This window comes from Asterias amurensis, chromosome 16 (genome assembly GCF_032118995.1).
Source record: "Asterias amurensis chromosome 16, ASM3211899v1".
NCBI classification, from domain to species: domain Eukaryota; kingdom Metazoa; phylum Echinodermata; class Asteroidea; order Forcipulatida; family Asteriidae; genus Asterias; species Asterias amurensis.
In genome coordinates, this window is record NC_092663.1 from 17,526,989 (window position 1) to 17,546,879 (window position 19,891).

At 36.5% G+C, this 19,891-nt stretch overlaps 1 protein-coding gene across 6 annotated transcripts in view; it reads right to left on the reverse strand.

Annotated features, from left to right (window-relative positions):
* LOC139948610 (ATP-dependent translocase ABCB1-like) overlaps nucleotides 1-19,887 on the reverse strand; it is a 34,661-nt gene extending 14,774 nt beyond the window's left edge. For 2 of the 6 annotated variants that reach the window (XM_071946801.1, XM_071946800.1), the window contains exons 1-11: nucleotides 10,543-10,795; nucleotides 6,117-6,385; nucleotides 4,915-5,111; nucleotides 4,242-4,454; nucleotides 3,482-3,653; nucleotides 2,669-2,793; nucleotides 2,459-2,575; nucleotides 1,821-1,875; nucleotides 1,557-1,670; nucleotides 1,148-1,258; nucleotides 518-643 (exon numbers count right to left, since the gene is read on the reverse strand). In XM_071946801.1, the coding sequence (XP_071802902.1) occupies nucleotides 518-643; nucleotides 1,148-1,258; nucleotides 1,557-1,670; nucleotides 1,821-1,875; nucleotides 2,459-2,575; nucleotides 2,669-2,793; nucleotides 3,482-3,653; nucleotides 4,242-4,454; nucleotides 4,915-5,111; nucleotides 6,117-6,385; nucleotides 10,543-10,570 (1,527 nt within the window). In that variant the 5' untranslated portion in view covers nucleotides 10,571-10,795. Of the gene's footprint in view, nucleotides 1-517; nucleotides 644-1,147; nucleotides 1,259-1,556; nucleotides 1,671-1,820; nucleotides 1,876-2,458; nucleotides 2,576-2,668; nucleotides 2,794-3,481; nucleotides 3,654-4,241; nucleotides 4,455-4,914; nucleotides 5,112-6,116; nucleotides 6,386-7,370; nucleotides 7,531-10,542; nucleotides 10,803-19,707 lie in introns of those variants that run through there. The other 4 variants (XM_071946799.1, XM_071946802.1, XM_071946803.1 and 1 more) reach the window with 4 other exon arrangements.
* Nucleotides 19,888-19,891: the final 4 nt, after the last annotated feature.

Below are 19,891 nucleotides of genomic sequence, written 5' to 3' on the forward strand. Positions count from 1 at the left end.
TGAAATTTATGAACAAAACATTTGTTGATGACGAGTTGATAACAATTGCATAATTATTACCATCAAGTAATTAATTCCCAAGTTAAAAACATTTAGTGACGTTTGACAGATTGTAGAAAGTCTCAGGTGAAGTAATCTTTGTTTACCCCACGGTGCACTTTCACACTGTGTCCTTACTCCACAGAGTTCCAGTTGCACGTTTCAAGAATACCGCTTCCCCCTACTCCGCAGCAAGGGTGGCTATTCCCCGGGGTAAGCTCATTTGCCACGGCAGACCGGGTGAAGACCGGGGGTAAAACAATCCTAGTGTGAAAATGCCGGGCTCTATTCTCCCTACTCCGTAGCAAGGGTGGCTATTCCCCGGGGTAAGCTCATTTGCCATGGCAGACCGGGGGAAGACCGGGGGTAAAACAATTCTAGTGTGAAAATGCCGGGCTCTATTCTCCAGGGCAACCCAAGGGAATGCAGTAGTGTGAAAAGGACTTAAGTTGGGACACAAGGAAGTGACTAAACATACCACTCCTTCTCCAGCATCATAGAATCGTTGAACAAGTTGAACTGTAGTACTCTTTCCACATCCACTGCTTCCAACCAAAGCCACTGTTTGACCTTGTTTGACCTTCAGATTCAATCCTTTTAAAACCTGTAGAGTGGAGAGGAAGAAACATTTAAACACTGTTTGGTAATTACTCAAAATATATATATATTAGCATAGAAAGTTACTTGGTAACGAGTAATGGAGAGCTGTTGATAGAATAAAACATAGTGAGAAACGACTCTCTCTGCAGCAACTTAGTTTTTGAGAAAGAAGTAATTAGCCTATCTCAGGCACACAAATTTGTGCAACAAGGGTGTTTTTTCTTTTATTATTTTCTTGCATGTTTATGACCAATTGAGCCCAGATTTTCACAAGTTTATTATTAAGCACATGTTGGGATACACCAAGAAAGTACACTGGTCTTTCGACAATTACCAACAGTGTCTTTCAGTCAGGGTTCATTGATTCAAAACAACTCTTCGATGCTTGAAATAGCACCCAACTTAAAGATCATGTTCAGTGGAAGGTTAGCACTGGTTCTGGTGTGCAATTCACTTGGTGGGTTAAATGTAAAACTTAACATACTGACTTGACTTATTTCGATCTTACCTTAACATCTGGTCTTGATGGATAGACGAAATGAACATTTTCAAAGCTGATTTCACCAGTCACTGTATCTGGTTTCAGTCCTTTATCGGAACTGCTGTCAATGGATGGTTTCTACAAGATTCAAGAAAAATATCTTAATTATAAAGATGTTGTCTGCTTTTGGTTTCTTGACTATTAAAATCTTTGATAGGCCTCTCTCCTTAAAACCCCATCAAACCCCATTATTGAAACAAAATCAACATTAACTATTTTATTTCAACTTTGTTATTAAAACTGTGTTTAGATTAAAGTTTTTAACCCCCCCCCCCCACCATTGTTTTTAAAATTATTATTTTAAAATAACAATTATAATAACAGTAATATAAAAATCCTGAATGTCTGATCCCAGTATTTGAATCGGTTATCTCACCTGGTCAATGACTGCCCAAATAACTGCAGCAGCTCCCCTTGCTTGGGAGATATTGCCAAAGTTTGGCCCAGCTTGACCGAAGGAAAACGCACCAAATAGGACAGCGAAGAACACCTACACCAAAGAAAGAAACCAAATTATTTACTTCATATGCGATAAGAAATCGCTGCAAATTCATTAGAGTAAGTGTTGAAATAAAAAATGTGCAGTGAAGTTGACTTGAGAAGTCTGAAAAACATGAAATATTTTGACAGGTCAACTTACCACAAGAATGTCTCCAGGTAACAACTCCATCTCCAGAAACAGTTTAGTTCCATACCTAAGAACAGGCAGATCATATTAAATAAACTAAGTCAATTACAGGTGAAATGAGATATCGCCTAAAATCATTAGGCCACTAACGGCCAAGTTGAGGGTTACACTTAACTGTCACCAGTGGCACGCTGCCACACTACTGGGGGTGAAACAGGTTTATCCCCTTCACAGTCCATAAGGATGTAGGCATGTGTATCATCCACTCTAAGAGCTTGTTTGGTAGCAGAATGCACTACCTTCCTTACTATTTACAAAGCAATGATTTCTCAAGGGTATGACCGGGATTTGAACCCACACTCTGCTGCTGACAACACCATGGACCAATTCAATAGAGCTGCTTATACACAAAATGTAGCTTAGTACAATCAAATGTTGTTTACCAGAATAAATCCTGCTCAATTCTGCAAGTAGACAATTGTGAGGTCATATTTTCTGCTTAAGCAATTCTATGAAATTGGGCCCAGAGCTTGGCTCCACAGTGAGTGACCTAAACCACTCGGCCCTGACACACCACAGTTGTTTAAAAGGTAATACCAGTATATTGAAAATAAACCAAGGCACCAAGTGAGAATAATGATGATACTCACCAGAAAGCGAGCCCGTAAGCACCAAACATAACCAAGTACACAACACCAATACCGGCAGCTTGGGCAGTATTACGCTTGATTCCTTGACTCTTAGCTCCTTCCAACATAGTAGTATACCTACAAAGAAATTCAACAGGAACATCAAACTCACAAACTGGACAACTGGAAAGGTGTGTAGTGCCTTAAGATTTTCATGTGATTAAAGCGTACCTTGCTAATTCTTTTTGTTGGCCGCCAAATGACACCACAGTTCTGATTGAAGAGAGGACTTCCTCTGCAATGGAGCCCGCTTTGGCGTAAGAGTCAAATTCTTTCTTAGAGAACGTCTGGAGGACCTAGAAGAATCGAAATGGAGATTACAGGGTTATAAATAAAACATTTACAACTTCTAGTCTGACTTATCAAATTCCTTCTTAGAGAATAAATGGAAGACCTAGAAGAAACGCAATGGAGAACAGGGTTAATAATGAAACATTTACAACTTCTAGTCTGACTTATCAAACTCCTTCTTAGAGAATGTCTGGAGGACCTATGAGGAAAGAAATGGAGAACACAAGGTTAAAATTCAACCATTTACATCGTAAATGAAGTATCCAAACTAAGGTGATTGATTTGTTCTCAAAGTTATAACAATCCCCATACGCTCCCCTTATCTTTATATTTGTATATATCTGTAAATTGTATTTTTATTCTTGTATATTTTTGCTATGCCTTTCTTGTATGTATTGTATAGTCTCCTTTACACAGGAAAGACAAATTTTATGTTTCTTATCATGACAACAAATATTTTTCATAATTTTAATTTTAATAATAAAATATATCATGGTTTCTTGAAGATAGAGTACTCTAGTTGTAACACTGAGAACAACTCTGAATCAACAGATACTATTACTTGGTAAAAATCCAACGACCACCGTTTAAAACCTAAGTTCTTCTCAAACCTTAACTAATTCTAATTAAAGATATCTAAAGAAACAACAAAGGCTAATCTGAAACCATAACAACTTTTGAAACTGTTCTTACTTTTGCCATGAGTCCAGCACTGGCTACAATGAGTGGAGAGATGGCTAGAATGACGAGAGTTAACTTCCAACTCTTAATGAACCCAAGAACTATTCCACCAAGAAAGACAGTTATAAGATACAGAGTCTGCCCAACTTTGTCTCCAATACCCATTCGGATCTTGTCAACATCCCTGTAATAAATCAAATAAAACAAAATGTTTAAACTCTCAATTTGAATAAAGAATTACAGTTTACTTTTCAAACAGCGGAAGGGGGGTAAGGGGTGCCGCACATCATGGAATGGGAGTAACCTACATGTATGGATACATAACGTTCAATAGCATTTCAAATATTTGAAAGCTAGTCTTGTTTGTCAGTTAACTAACAATGGTTCTACCACAAGCATCCAACATACTTAACATAAACTGATCATTTTTTTCTCAACGTATTAATTGGTTTTGGGATGCTGGACTTGCAGAGAAATCAGTTGAAGGAGATTTTAGTTTCTCCACTAAACCTCAGATTACACCATACTACTTTTAATTACAATACTCAAAACTTAACATAACAACTTTCATTATGTTTGTGTTATTTCAAACCAATATGCACAATCTGACTTATCAGTCGTGTGAGTTTTGTGAACCAAATAGAAATAAGCTCCACCCACCCTTATATTTGACTGACACATAAGTGATTATGTAACATGGAGAAACATTATGTATGCTAATTCACTAAGGGCATCCAAACTCACACAGTATTTATTTATTTAAATTTCTTACTCAGACAGTCGGGTGTTAAGCTCGCCACTCTCATGGGTGTCAAACCAACCAATCTCCTGCCGAAGAATTGCGGCAAAGAACAGTTTACGAATGGTAAACATTTGCCGAGATGCTGTTGTATTCCAGAGTGAATGTGAGATGTATGCTACACCTATAACAGCAACACCAAGAATGGCATAGATGACACAGAATCTTGTAATCTCATCTCGAAATCTGTAAACAAAGAGGAAACAGCTCTTAAAAAAATTTGAAAATCATTATCTTTATTTATACATCAGAAATGTTGTAACAAAATTATCACTTTCATTAAATCGTCTTTTTCTTTACCAATAAAACACCTTTAGACGAGACACATCTTTTCAATCAAGCGTTTGAGTATGGTTTAATTTTACCCTTTGAAGTTTTCTTAGATATTGCATTTGTATTGTGTTTCTTTACAATATGTCCTGGATTTCTTCTTAGCTAAGACTTCAATTTGATTTTGGTTATTGTACATGTGTATGTTTTAAATTGTTTGTATTTAGAACCATGAGCACTTTGATAAATTTGTGTGCTTTATTATTGCTTTTTCAATATTACTATTAACTATTATTAATTATTATTTTTACTTTAAATATTGAAAACTACTAATTTGAAGAAATAAAAGCGGCAAAAATTTGTTTAAATGACTTACAATTTAACAGGATCAACAACATTTCCAGATGAATCAGTGGGTAAGGTGATATTCCCAGTTAGGTCAACTGAGCCAATTAAAGTGTCTGTGATGTCACCAAAGAAGAGAAGTAATAACGGAAATGACAATCCTTGAGCAAGAGATGCTAACACAGCTATTAATGTTATGAAGATATCAAACGCCGTGGCAAAACGATACTGTGGAATAAACAAAAATAGAAAACAAAATCAAATTACAAGAATTATTATTGGAGCACTTGCCTCAGGAAAACCTAGTTGACAGTCATTACCTGTACCTGAACCCATGAAATTATATTAGCTGTTGCAAACAACTTCTGAACCGAAGAACCTCTGGTTAAAGTTACTTGTTCATGTTTGGTGAGTTGTCATCTAGCCTTCAAGAAAGACTCTGCTAGGGTCCAAACGTCAGGTCATGTACTATTTTTTTGCGTAGTATAATTAAGAAAGTTAAGTCATTATTTATTAATTGATTGATTGATTGATTGATTTATTTATATTTATTAATCCATTATTTGTTTTGATATATTTATGTTGGAGAAGGAGCTTGTTTCTTTAACATTCCATATTGAATTATTTGTTGCTTTATCTCTTTTTACATGTACTTTTCTAACTATTTATTCATTTATTTGTTAATACTTTTTATTTATATTTATTTATTTATTTGCTATTTGCTTGTCTAATTTCTGGTTTTGGTTTTGTTATTTTAAAATTGTGCTTTGTGTATCAGATTATTTATATTTATATTTATTTCAAATTATTATTATTTTTCAAAGAGAGTATTAATTTTTATATAGTGTGTTTGCCTCCCTATGTGCCTGGATTAACAGGCTTTCGAGCTACAGTGTTTAATTATACTTTTGTCGATCCTGGCCATCACAATAGGGTTGTTTTATCATTTCCTGTGCCCTTATTGTTTTTCTTGCTTTGTATTTACTTTTGTACATGTACTTATCTTATCTATTTGACATATTGTCTGTTTGTATTTGTAATTATTTAATGGCCAAATAAAGAATAAGAATAAGAATGGCCAGAGAATTTCCAACGTCTTGAAAATTTGAAGCCAATCAATTACTTAAAGTTTTTCACTTTTTGAGGACGAAGCTCGCACAAGTTGATTCTTCAAAATCTTTGCAGTCAGGAATCAGTTTCTGTTTACTCTAACTAATTGTAACTCTAACTTACCAACTTCAAGAAACCAACAGGTGGAATATCCGGCTTCTTATCTTTATCATCCTTGTCATCTTTAGCTTTGGACCCTTTGCCATTCTGTTCTCCATTAAGCTGTGCTGCAGACCCTTTGCCATTCTGCGGTGCTGCAGACCCATTGCCATTCTCTAGAACCTCTCCATTCTGCGGTGATACTGGCTCTGTCTTTCCATTGCTTACTACTGCCACATAGGGAGGTGGTGGAGTGTCTGCTTTCTCGATCTCAGAGTCAGCCATTTCAGCGGCTAGTAAGAAATAAAAGAAATTCAATCATGTCCCCACTCTGTCATCACAAGTATTAGTGAGTAAATTAAATGGCAGGGTAAGGCTGTGTCCTGCAGCGAAAACGTAAACAATAACGATCACGTGGCAAAGAGAATGCATTCTATTGGTTGAATTGCTCCACGCAGAATATGCACACGCTCATTCAACCAATAGAATGCGTTCTCTTTGCATCGTGATTGTTATCGTTTTCACTAATGCTGCAGTGTGACTCTGCCCTTCAGGCTGTTTCCCAATTGGCGGCTACAAGCCACGGCTAGATTTTTGCGTCACTATGCAATGAGATACAGTTAGCCTTTAGCCCTAGTAGTAACAGTCATAGCCAGCTGTAGCTGCCAATTGGGAAATAGCCTTAGTGATGAAATACTTCATTACTGTCCATACTTAAATGCTTTTGTTTTACATTCAGTACCTTTCAATTCCTATTCACTTCCATGTAGTTTGTAATAGAATCACCTTAAGGTGATCCTCATGGTAAATAACCACCAGCCATTACATACAGAAATCTGTGTACGCAGTTCAAATACTACAGAGATACCATAGACTGGTACTCAAATGGCATCAGGTTTTCTCCTATAGATTGTATTCAATAACCCCTTTTTGTTATGAAAAGGCGCTATCTTGTAGGGCAAACCGTATGCGCGTGCAAACGCGTACATCATCGAGCACGCAGCACGCAACATTCCCGGTTTGATTTCTACGGCACATGCACGCACACACGCACACACACACACATGCGCCATCTCCAGGTCAGATATTTTAGCCGTGTGATGTCATATTCAATATAGTATACAAAACCATAGCGATGCAACCTCCATGCTCTTATGGCCTGTTCATATACATGTACAAAAACATTTGACAAGATAATGTCACTAAGTGTTTTGTACAATTTACAATGTCAATTATTGTTTTTTAAAAGATTCCAAAGTACCAAGTCTGGATACTTACTTTGTGTATATATTCCTTGGATTTCAGAGTCAGGCCGATAAAATATGCTTGCTTATTGTACAGAGCTCTGGACCATGCCAGCAGTGCATGAAGTCATAAGCTTTTATGCAAATAAGCGATTGCACCATCAGTTGTTAGACAGCAGTACACACAGGACTGCCTCACTACTCAGATATCAGATAACAATGCCCGCCTTTTTGGCCCACACTGAAGATATTTGAGGGTACTGTATGTAACTACTTCGTTGAGAATATCTTAACACCAACATGTACACAGGGAGTGAATTTGAGGGTACGTCATGTAATATACGCAGTGAAATCTACAGTGAGTGAATTTTATTAAAGGAATAAAAAAGGTCACTTCTCTCAGATCCTATGCTCAGATGAATAGTCACATGACAGCACGCTGCGTGTTGTTGGTGAATAGTATAGAATAATAGAGAGAGGGAATTATTGAGGGCAAGTACGCAATGGTACGAAGAAGGATGCACTGATGCATGGATGAGACTGGACTACTGTCACGTCAGCGTCAAATTGCAGCCATGAATTCCAAAAACCAAAGAAACTGTTCAAACTCAACCATTAGATTTGAGAACCAATTTGAAAACCCTTGATTTGAGGAAAATAGTTACACCAAAGTCTACAGTTGTTTAAAAGTAAAGAACAATCAAGCGTTGGTACTTCAACACTGACTAGTGTCCAAATAAAAGTAAACTTTCATTTTGTAAGAACGTGTCGTGCCAAGCAGCCAAGCACACAAAGAAATTTTACAAAAAATGTGAATAAACCTTTTTTAAAGTTCAAGTAACCTGAGCAGACCCTGACCCATTTCATTACAGTCATTAAACTGTTTGAATTGCTACAACAATACGCTATATGAAAGGTGTGACAATGTAGAATCAAATGAAAAGTAAGGCTTTGCTGTACCAGTACAGCGTTTCAGGGCATGAAATGGCTCAGGGTGAGAGGGGAACGGAATTGATACAGCCAATGAAAACACACTGGGTGGTAAGTGAGGGGAGTGGGTTAACAAGAATACAGTGTACAAAACTACAAGTGAGATGTGGAACTTAGCTCATCACAAAACCAATTATATTGCACACTCATTGCAACACTGTGAGTTAAAAACAGTAAGGAGTAATAAAACCATGTAATGAGATGTTATGGATGTTATGAGGAGGTTCAAACATGTCGCAAGTACACAGAGCAATATTTGAAAATGCAGCTCCCTTGCTGGCATTGATCTGTTTTCAATTTAACTATACCAAATTGCTATAAAAGGACACCGCCACCACACCCCCCCCCCCCGACACAAATTAAGGGCACTCAAAATTTTATATGCAACATTCCAAAGTGGCATTCAAAGAGAACTTACAGCATGCACCCTTAAATCTCTCAACTTTGACGTATGTACAATACAATATGGGCAACCTTCCTTGCTCTATGGGCCTACTGTGTACCAATTGTTGTATTTATCAAGCAGGACTTTTAGAATATGAAGGTATTTGCAATTTCCAAAAGAACACCCTATCCTAGGGTAACTTCTTTAGTGGGTTGCAGTAAACACATTTTGGTGTAAAATAAGGAATAAATGTCTCACTTGAATTTTCTCGAATGATTGAAAACGAAAGGAAAATAAACTCTTATAATGAAAAATATCAGTAGAATAATTCACAACCTGTTGTAAAATAAACTATCCCAATGCTAAGCTATAGTAAGCATCACTGCAACTAATGTTATTCATAGGGTCACAGATTAATTAATAATCCAAAAATTAATGACCATGCATAAAAGCGTTCTTGGTGAGAGAAATATTGCAGCTGTTGACCAGAAAAGGTTCCCACAGAAGTTCAACAACCTTTGAATCTGAAAAACGATTCATGCTTGGAATTGTTTTTCAGATTTTCATAGTTGTTTTTTCCAGTTGGTGTGCATAATTTGCAAATGCTGCAACGATGGGGCTGATTTCACAAAGAGCCAAGATTGATTTAAACTACAAGTCAATCGCAGTTGCTAAGCATAGTGTGATGTCACAATACAAATCACTATGGTAATACTGACAATTTGTCTCGCGATGAATTTTATTGCATTATAAAATCGGCCCCAGATTCATGCATGAATCATTTCTCAGATTTCTGAGGGTTGGTGCTTGTTTGTTCCTCAAATGCTGCGGCTAGAGATGCAGTTCTGCTGTCACCTCACTAAATGTGGATGGTTTTCATATTCTTATGAAAATACTGTGATAGTTTGTTGTTGTTTTCTCAGTAAGTTTCTTTACCTGAAACTTCTACACACGTTGAAAGTAACTTTTCCTTTACTTGGCTTCATAAGAACCTACACATTGACCCAAACTATATGACCCTAGTGTACCTTTACTCTAACAAATGTTGTTAAGTCTAATATCTACAGCAACACCTCAACAGCAAACCTTTATTTATAGTTTTGATGTGTTTGTTAGTGTACCCAATGATGAATGAAACTGAGGCTGTGAATAAAATAGACTGGTTCCTTTTATGTTCAACATGTAACCACAGTACACCGACATGGACCATGCATGACAGGGAATCCAATGAAGGTACAGTTGTTTGAGTACCACCACCACAGGGAATGAATTTGTCCAGTAACTTTGCATAGCAAAACATTTATCTAGAACTTTTTTTTGTTTTTGTGCCAACTGAGTGCCCCAAAAAGTAACAATATAATTAATTTTGGCTATGCCATACCAAGGAAATTATTCACTGATGGAAAGTTGTTCAATGATCACTGTTGTGTACAAATAAAAACAAGTGTTGTGTATATGAGCTTGATGATAACAGGGATGTGAGAGATGCTGGCAAAAGTCTAAACTGGGATCCAGATCTTTAAAGGTACATTGAAATGATGGCATTTCCACCTTTTGGTAACCCCTGGGAGTTTTAGATTTGGGAGTATGATCCTCCACTAGAGAAGAAGCTCAAAGAGCAGGATGCACCCTAATCTGGGGAAATTTACACCAGGAAAACTTTCTCATCCATGTGTGACGACTTCCCTTTCCCATCACAAAACATCAAAACAACTCCCCTACTCCTAGAACCAGAGGTTCACCCCTGCTAACGTGGAGGAGAGTGGAATAAACCTCATACTTCTGAGAGTACAAACACACACACCATGCAATGGTCTGACAACCGACTTACCTTGCACATTTATTGTATTCACTGACATAACTATTATCCAGACGGAGACAGCATCCCCTGGGCTCTATACAGAAGGTTAAAGAACTAAATTTACTTCCTTCACAATACACTCAGCAAGAATGTCATTCCTTTTGCTTGATTTGTATCAAACCAAACTTTTTAAGTTGATGCCCAAGAATGATCCTAAAGTAACATTACTGATATAGAAACAATGACTACATGCAGTGACATAACTGCTAGCCAATAAGTAGACAGACTCCTTTTGTCATCACTGCAATGTTTGGCAGTTACTATGCGAGTTCAACCTACTATGTATGCATTACGTATCCAGACTCTATAGTGCCCATTTATTGGCTAATCAATAACTAGCCTCAATGATAACACACACTGAATCTTCGTGGGAGGCTTAACTTACGATAATAAGGGGCAGCATGGAGGCAGAAACAGAACACCTTGCTTTTAATTCTACCTCCATGCTTTATGAAAAGAAGCCATTTGTTTTGAAGCATTGCACACAAGAATAACAACATTCACTGCTGCAACTTATCTTCTAAAATTAACTAAATGTTAATATAGTGTTTTACCCTACATTGACTGGAGGGTAAGCATATTAGGGCCTTTAGTCAGTACTTTCCCTCAAGTGGAATGTTTTTTTCCAATTGTTTTTGAGAACTTTGAAAGATTTTTTATTTATGGGGAACTTTCTGCAGAAATGGGGAGAGTGGACAGTCCTGCAGCCGATTTCACAAACACTAGTAGGATTTATCCTATCCCGAGTTAGGACGAGTAACTTTCGGCAGAATCAGGGAGAGTGGCATGGCCGAGTGTTTATAAGAGCATCAAATTCAAGTTCTGGTGCTGATTCACCGGAGTGTGGGTTTGAATCCCGGTCGTGACACTTGTGTCCTTGAGCAAGATACTTTATTATAATTGCTTCTCTTCACCCAGGGGTATAAATGGGTTGATATTGTAAATGAAAAAGCCTTTGGAGCGATATAAACTGTTGCCCAGGTTGTATACTGAGAAACATTAAAATGGATGTTATTGGCCCTATGACCAGGGCACTAATGTAAAGCGCATTGATACGGTTATTGTGAAATGCGCTAAATAAGAGTTATTGTTATTTATTATTAACTAGTCCTAACTTAGGATTAATCTTAGGTTTTGCATGTTACAATGCAAGATAAATCCTAAGTTAGGGAGAGTTTGGTGAAATCGAGGGCTGGACCATTTGATTGTTCCTAGTGTAATTTTTTACTTCACAAAAAAAAGTTAATTACTTTTCCCCCCCTATTACCATCCTTGATTTTGTCCTTTGTGTTTCCATTTTTTTTTTTTTTTTTTTTTGGGGGGGGGGTGTCAGACCAGCCCTCAAACCCCACCCCATGTCTCACTCTTAATTATTTACCTCTTGCTTTTTTTTCTGTGTCCATAGGTCCTTTTGGTTTGTAATTTGTTTGCAAAAGCTAATTATATTTTCTCAGTTTAAGAAAAAAAACAGCTTTTCAGAGAACTGTTCAGATTCTAGGCTGGAGATGTTGAAGGTGCTTAATCAAACCAAAAAGAAAACAAAGCAAATAACTCATTTGTTGAAGTTGCCTCATGCTCTCTTATTTCCTTCATTCATGCTTCAATTATCTTTCTATGTTGAGAGGGTCCCTGGTTAAGTGAATACTGGTTAATCCACAGTATGCATTTAATGGTATTCTGCCTTACCCAACATTGACCAAAACACACTTATGACAAGATCCCTGTAGATCAAATAGCCAGAAACCAGATTGTTATATAACATGTCCTACAACCTTGCTATCTGTACAAGAGTCTGTTATCAAACAAGCTCTATAGTACTCCGATCACAGAGAAATGTCCTTGCTCTATGTCCATGCTCTATGCTCTGATCCATATGCATTACACAGGCATGGTAATCTGTAAAACGTTTAGCTCCACATTTAAACAAACTTTTAATTTAAATGTGTACTGTGTGGTGTTTTTAAAGACACCTAATTCATGAAGACATCTTGCTTCACTATTCTTACATTATCATAAAGAAAGGTCTTGTTATACAAGCTCACATGGACCTGTGTACAACATACTCTCTTGCTTAATGCACTTCTTGCACTCTTGCTTAATGAACCACCCCAACTCATTTAGTCTCCACAAGACGATCAGAGCATACTGATCGAAACGTCGAGTTAAACCAACGGTTCTTTTCAGAACCACCCCAACCCATTTAGAGATTATTACATGGTGTTGCCGCAAACTCTTCTATATCTTATCTCCACCAAGCAAAGTTTCAAATCCTACTTAATGCACTTCATTCATTGGACTGTGATTGTGTAGCTACAGAACACCATTGTGATGCAACCAGTCCAGGTGAACACAAAGAGATTAAAATTGTGCTTAGTCACACTCGCTCATGGACACGTGGTAAGGATGGAGTCCAATCACCATGTAGCTTCATGGTCACACTACATGTTTGTAGGCCATTATGAGATGATGGATCCATGCCCTGCCATGGAGATGTGGAGGAAGACACAAATACAATTGACATTATTTAGGTTTGGGTAAATTTGTCTGAACCCAAACCAATATACACCCAAACCAAACAGCACCATATCTCAAAAAGGCTAAAGCGAAAGGACACAGTTCTCATGGTCACTGATATGTATTCAGTAAATTAAAGCGTCTTTTTTGCTCAATGATTTTGAAGCAATGGGTATTTAGTTAATTCATCACTGCATAAATAGAGAAAGATTTAAGTTTTAGGTGACATTCAGAATAGTCAGTGTCAAACAAATTTGAATGTCTCTTTTTCTAACCCTTTCACTGAAGAAAAGATCGATATATCAAATGAAAGATATTTTAGATCAACAGTCTCTAGCATCGGTTGTTTTTAATGGCTTTTCATGGCTTTTAAAACAAACGACACTGGTGAGTGTCTTGTCAGCATGGCCAGTATTTGCCTTCTTAACTAAGGAATGTATTTTCTGAATTTAAATTTTCAGTTACTTCCTTTGACCCACTCACCAACATATAATTTAAAAAAGAAAATCAAAACTTGTAAACATTGACTAATTTCTGAATGGTCCCCCTAGTTGACTAACAATTTGACTGCATGCATATAACTGCCTCATGAATAAGTTGATCCTAAAGTCAACAAAGTAAAGTTTATTTATAGGATTACATTGAACAGGATCAGAGTCCAGCTATTGCCAAATATGGGCACACAAGAATCGATGACCTCATCTACACACTACATGAACTGAGCTTGCTCATAAAAGAAAGCTTAGATTTAAGTATCAACAACATTTCGTTTGTCCAATACCTCCATGGTTTGTCCATGGTTTGTCTGTCCATTCTACCTCCATTGTCTGTCTTGCTAAAAAATGTAACTTAGCATTTTTATTCTTGAGGAAGTTTTCTGTAAAGTGGAACTTTCAACAGCAGGGTGATGATAATTGTCAAAGACCAGTGCAGTATGTTGTTAGTGTATTTATTGTTATTGGTTGCTTATTTATTTGCCTTTTGTTTTTTGTAAAACACATCAATACCAATTGGTATTTCTTTCAGTTATAAAATGCGCTATATAAGAATTAGCTTTTATTATTATCCTCACTTGGTTGAATTGTATTTCAAAGCATAAAATGACAACCCTTTGTTCAAAAATTTGCTCAATTTGTCATCCAAGTTCCAAGCAAGTTATGATAAAAACATAAATGAAGAGCTCATTTTCAAAAAATAAATTTGATATAATATGCATGGTTTCAAAAGAAAATCAATTTTTTTTTAATCAATTTTTCTTTTTGCTGAGGCCTATAGCCCCCACATTTTTGTTCAATTTTGTTTTGTTTTAATGCATATAAATTCTTTAAGGGATATTTTAGCCTTTGAAAACTACAATAAAAGATTTGCTAATTTTGTGATTTGGCATCACGCTAGAACTAAATAAATTGGCAGTATTCAAACAGTGTTTTAAAGGCAGTGGACACTATTGGTAATTACTCAAAATAATTATTGGTATAAAACCTTACTTGGTGATGAGTAATGGGGAGAGGTTGATGGTATAAAACACTGTGAGAAACGGCTCCCTCTGAAGTGCCATAGTTTTAGAGAAAGACGTAATTTTCCACGAACTTGATTTCGAGACCTCGAGACGCACACAACTTTGTGTGACAATGGTGTTTTTTTCTTTCATTATTATCTCGAAGTGGTGTTTTTTCTTTCATTATTATCTCGTAAGTTAAATGACCGATTGAGCTCAAATTTTCACAGGTTTGTTATTTTATGCTTATGTTGAGATACACCAACTGTGAAGGCTAGTCTTTGACAATTACCAATAGTGTCCACTGCCTTTAATTGTTATTAAAGGCATATGATCTTATTCAAAATTCACCACAAAAAGTATGTTTATTAATAAAAGAGTTGTTTTAGTCTTCTTCATAAAACTGGACACAGCAATAAATTGATGTCTTTTATCACCATTAGTCTAATCTCAATATTGACCAAGTAACCTATTACATGATTGCATCAATTCTCTGACATTTCCTGTTATCATAAAGCCCCACACAGCAAACTCAATTATCAAAACCCCGCCATCTACACAACAAACAATTTTATCACTAAAAACATGCTCTAAAGCTCTATGTCTTACAATTACCTCATCCACTGAAGTATTTAACTCAGTAACACATGACTGACTCGTAGCTATGTGGTTTAACAATTACCTCATCCCCACTCTCCGAGCTCTGTGGTTTAACAATTACCTCATCCCCACAGCTCAATGCAGCAACGTGGAACTTGTCAAGCATGACATCATATCTTCCCATAATTTTAAACCTATAGGCATGTGTTTGTATAAGAGGTTTTTTTCTTATCCCTTCTCTCATTTTAGTCCCAAGTTTCTCTATATATCAATCTCTAAATTTATTTGAAATCTAAGGTTATAATAAGAACCAAGTCAGATCTTTAACATTTTAAATAGAAAATGAATTTTTAATATTTTTTTTGTATCCAGACTTTTACACAAAGTACAACTCAAAACAACTCAAAACTTTGTGTTCTTGTAATGTACACAACACAATTCATAAAATTACTATGACAGATTGTCTTTGCTCTGCGATTGAACTGATCTGATGCAACCACTAAAAACAAGCTCATAACAACAAACAACCTGCAAGGTAAATTTGGCACTTGTAAAAATTGAAAGCATAAATTATTATAGACCAGAACCCATAACTAATTTCTGAAACCATGCCTGTGTATATGTCTCAAAATTTCAATCTGTCCCAATTTTTTTCTCAGAATAATCTGAAAATGAATTCTAAATTAGTCAAGTTCTTTGTTTGAAGATGCAATAAAAGATGTTAACCACCTCTTTTTAGTTCCTGTCATTTCCTAATCCTATGAATCACATGAACAACTTTTAAAACAAGTTGGCAGAACCATTTATTACAGTATTCAAGGACAGAGATGTAAAACTGTGCTGAGATTACCATTTATGGTATAGGCCTATAGATACCCTTTCATTAATAACAACACTTATGATGTAGTCCCTATAAAGGAATTTAATTCTTTCCCACCTTATACAGAACTCTGGATCTGGTCAATACTGTACAACCGCGCGAACAAGGCTACCATGTACAGGACAAGTGTGCATCCATGGGCTGTAGTTATAGTGCTTTTAAATTTTAAAGTGAGCTCCCATTGATTATTTGGAAATGGTTAAGTTGTCGACTGATTTGGCACTTCTAATATGAACTGGCAGGGCATTCCATTCTGGGACAGTTCGTAGGTATGAGTTGAGAAAACTGTTTTTATTAGCTGGAATACGGGAGTAGGTGTGTATTTTCGAAGATTGCATTGAAATGTAATTTGGAAGTCCATGAGATTCATAATGGAGAATAATAGCCTATTGCTTCATGATTTCATAGAAGAGCTGTTAACATTGGAATTTTGCAATCAGGGGGATGTGTACTTAACAACAATCATGGAGATACTTAGAATCATTCAACATAAACTAGAGAAAAGGTTTCCACAATCATGAAGATTTTCAAATGACTGTTTGTGTACGAATCAAAACAAGGAAGGACAGATTGGTTTCATTTTCACTAATTTCAGGAAACTTTCTGTTGTTAACAATATTCAGAAAAAAGGATTATTCCCACAAATTATCTCATTCACACCCAGAGACCCACTCAAAAGTTAGAGTAAAATTTGCCCATATTTGGGAATGCAAACTGAGCCCATCCATAAAGCAATAAACTCCATGGTCCAGTCACCCCATGACGCAGCCGTTATGTAATCTCTTTCAGAGAACTACAGAGCCTCCATTTATTTAGTATCATAGAGGGGACCGATGAGATCATGTCTGGAATTAACTGTGTGTACATAATGGATGGACCTTGTAATGAAAGTAGAGAGTTGGCTACAAAAAAGTTGGTCATAAAAGGGTGTGCCAGTGCACACTGGACCAATAGGGGGTTGGCCCATTTATGTACCTCAATGGTTCAATTAATTTAACTTGTCCAACATTTTAAGACAAAAATTGAGGAGAATTCTTTTTTAATCCTACACAATTTAAATGTAGCTCTCCAATAAAAAATAAAATGGTTAAGATTCAAAGAACAAAAATTAGATTTTAAAACATACATTAATTATAGACCCAGTTACTGGGGTGCTGTAGTGCTAGGGGATAACGACAAATTTTGAAGAAGAAAAAAGAGTACAGCGCCCCAGTAACTGGATCTTCATTAATTATGGATGTTTAAACCATGTATCACATTTTTTAATTGATTTTTGTGATTTTAGCATGGCAGCTCCTCCAGCTAAAAACAATTAAAGAAATTCACAAAACTCATGCTAAATTTGCTTATTCAAAGGATGGAGGAAGAATTCTTACTTCATCATGGTCAAAGCAAGACTTTTGGAAAGTTTTATTTCTACCTGCTGTATGGAATTGTTGTTTATACTCATACTGAGACAATTACAAAAATCACTTTAAACAGCAGCAGTGTCACGTCTGTTTACTTTTGAACTGCCTGTGGATTTTCACTCAGAACGAAATTTGGCAGATGATAGATGTAGATGACTACTGTAAATTTAAGTGTACTTTGATGAATTCATATATTTGATAGACCTTGTCTTTCCAACATTGCTGACCTATCTTTGTTTGTCTTGTCCATTGTTCGTTGGTACAGGTAACTACATTCATTGTTAGCAGCTTGTGCACTGAGCTTGAACACACTTGTCCTTTCCGGAACGTTTTTCCTACCTGGAGTGTTATCTTACACAAGATGTAAATTTAAATAACTATCGGCTAGCGCTCAATGCACAAGCTTGGTCAGGGAACCATAACCTTACATTTACAAGCTTTGCTTCTTTATCATGGGTCCCCCACAGTTTCATGAATGTCAATGCTTATTATTCATTTAATCAATCTACTATCAAACAACTTTCTTAATTTCCAACTTACATTGCCTATGATTTGATATTGATTGTGGTTTTGATACTGTGGAAATATACTGATTGATTGATACTGTTTCAAAACAGATATTAGGCCATGATTAGGCCTATACACAAACTTCCGCAGCAGTGCCACCAGCAGCTAGCCTAGACTGCAAACAACATAACAACTAAAAACATGCACAATTAGTGAATTCGGATCTTAAAATTCGGATCCAATCAGCCAATCATCATCAGACAACACATCAATCAATCCATCAGTTTACTTCCAGTCCATCAAAATCACAACATTATTACCCACATACATGACATAGCTAAGCATTCAGAACTAAACCGCGCATTCTCCCTATCAATCTATTCTCTGTTTTCTGGAAATTCACACACGTCTGGAAGATAAATGTCAAAAAAGGAGTACGCTGTACAGCGCCACAGCACAGGGACTGGAAAAGATTTACTCCTATTAGTAGTTATAGCCTCTAGAAAGCATCCATCTTATTCTTAAAATTTCAATTCAAAGAATCAAACTCATCTTATCTGACTCTGTCTGAGCCCCTCCTCACCACCGTCAATGGGATGTATCAAATGTATCATACAAAGACTCTAAGAGTCTACTCCCCGATCAAATACAGTCATTTGACCAGTTCGGGATCATTGACCAGTTCGGGATCACTTCAACTTTGCAATAACCAAATAATTATATCACTTCTCATTATTACCAATTTCTGTTGATAAATGTGAAGATTAACACCCATTAAACCAACAAACCCCAAAATAAGGTGCCAAATATCATCAGCAAATAAATTATGGCCGTTTTCCTGAAGGTTGTCTGCGAAATTTATCATTTTTTTGTTTAAAAATGTTGGTTGAAAAACACTGTTAAAACTTCTTACCTGTAGAATTGGAGTGCCCGGGCAAAAAATATTTATGTAAAATGATAAGAATGTGTAAAAAGACATTCCTGTAAATACTGTGCAGTCATCTTGTTTTTTTGAGGTGACGAAGATCCCAAAATCTTCTTTGGGCGGGCAGCTTACCCTTGACCAGTTCGGGATCACTCAACATCTCATTGCAACAAATTGTGCCGCACTAACTTACGAAGTCAGTAAGTATGGTAAAATCATACTACTGCAGTAGAAAGTTTATTTAGTTGATTTTGAGAAACATTACTTCAACAAATTCTTGTAGATTTTTTATTTTGTGAGAAAATTAAACTTGGAGGGGTCAATATTGCTTTTTAGGTTCGCTTCACTTTTTCATTTGCCTTTGCTGTTGTTTTGGGGTTTTGTGGCTGGGTTTTTGCGCTGCTATTGAGGACACTTGCATGACATTCACTAAAGAAAGGAAGTCCAAGTCCATGCCAACACACCTCTAAAGTTTCGTGTCCTTGAGAGACAGTTTTATGAATGGGAGTATGGGTTTGCAATAAAGGGCACTCTACTGATTCAGAATAGATTCAACTGATCCTGAACTGGTCAAACAGGTGACGATACTTTTCTCAAAGCCTCTTCAAAAGAACCAATATTTTTTCGTCAGTGAATACTTGGTGAGTTTTATGACATGTTTAGGTAAACCGATAAACTTTTTTGTTTAAGATATCAAAGAGATTGCAACAAAAAACAATGTAAATTCAAAAAGTGATCCCGAACTGGTCAAACGACTGTAGCATGTCAAAAATCCATCATGATCATGGTCAAAAATATGTACCTGTGTTATTACTCCTGTTGGCCGGCTGTCCTCTACTCAATGTCCCTTGCCAGAGCTAGCTTCGGACAACAATGCAAAGGAAATTGCTTTTCGGATTCAACAACAAGCTTTCTCCGTTCCAATAAATCCACCGGTCGTGTGTGTGTGTGTCGTTTTTATTAGCGTTCGCATTCTCCTCCTCACA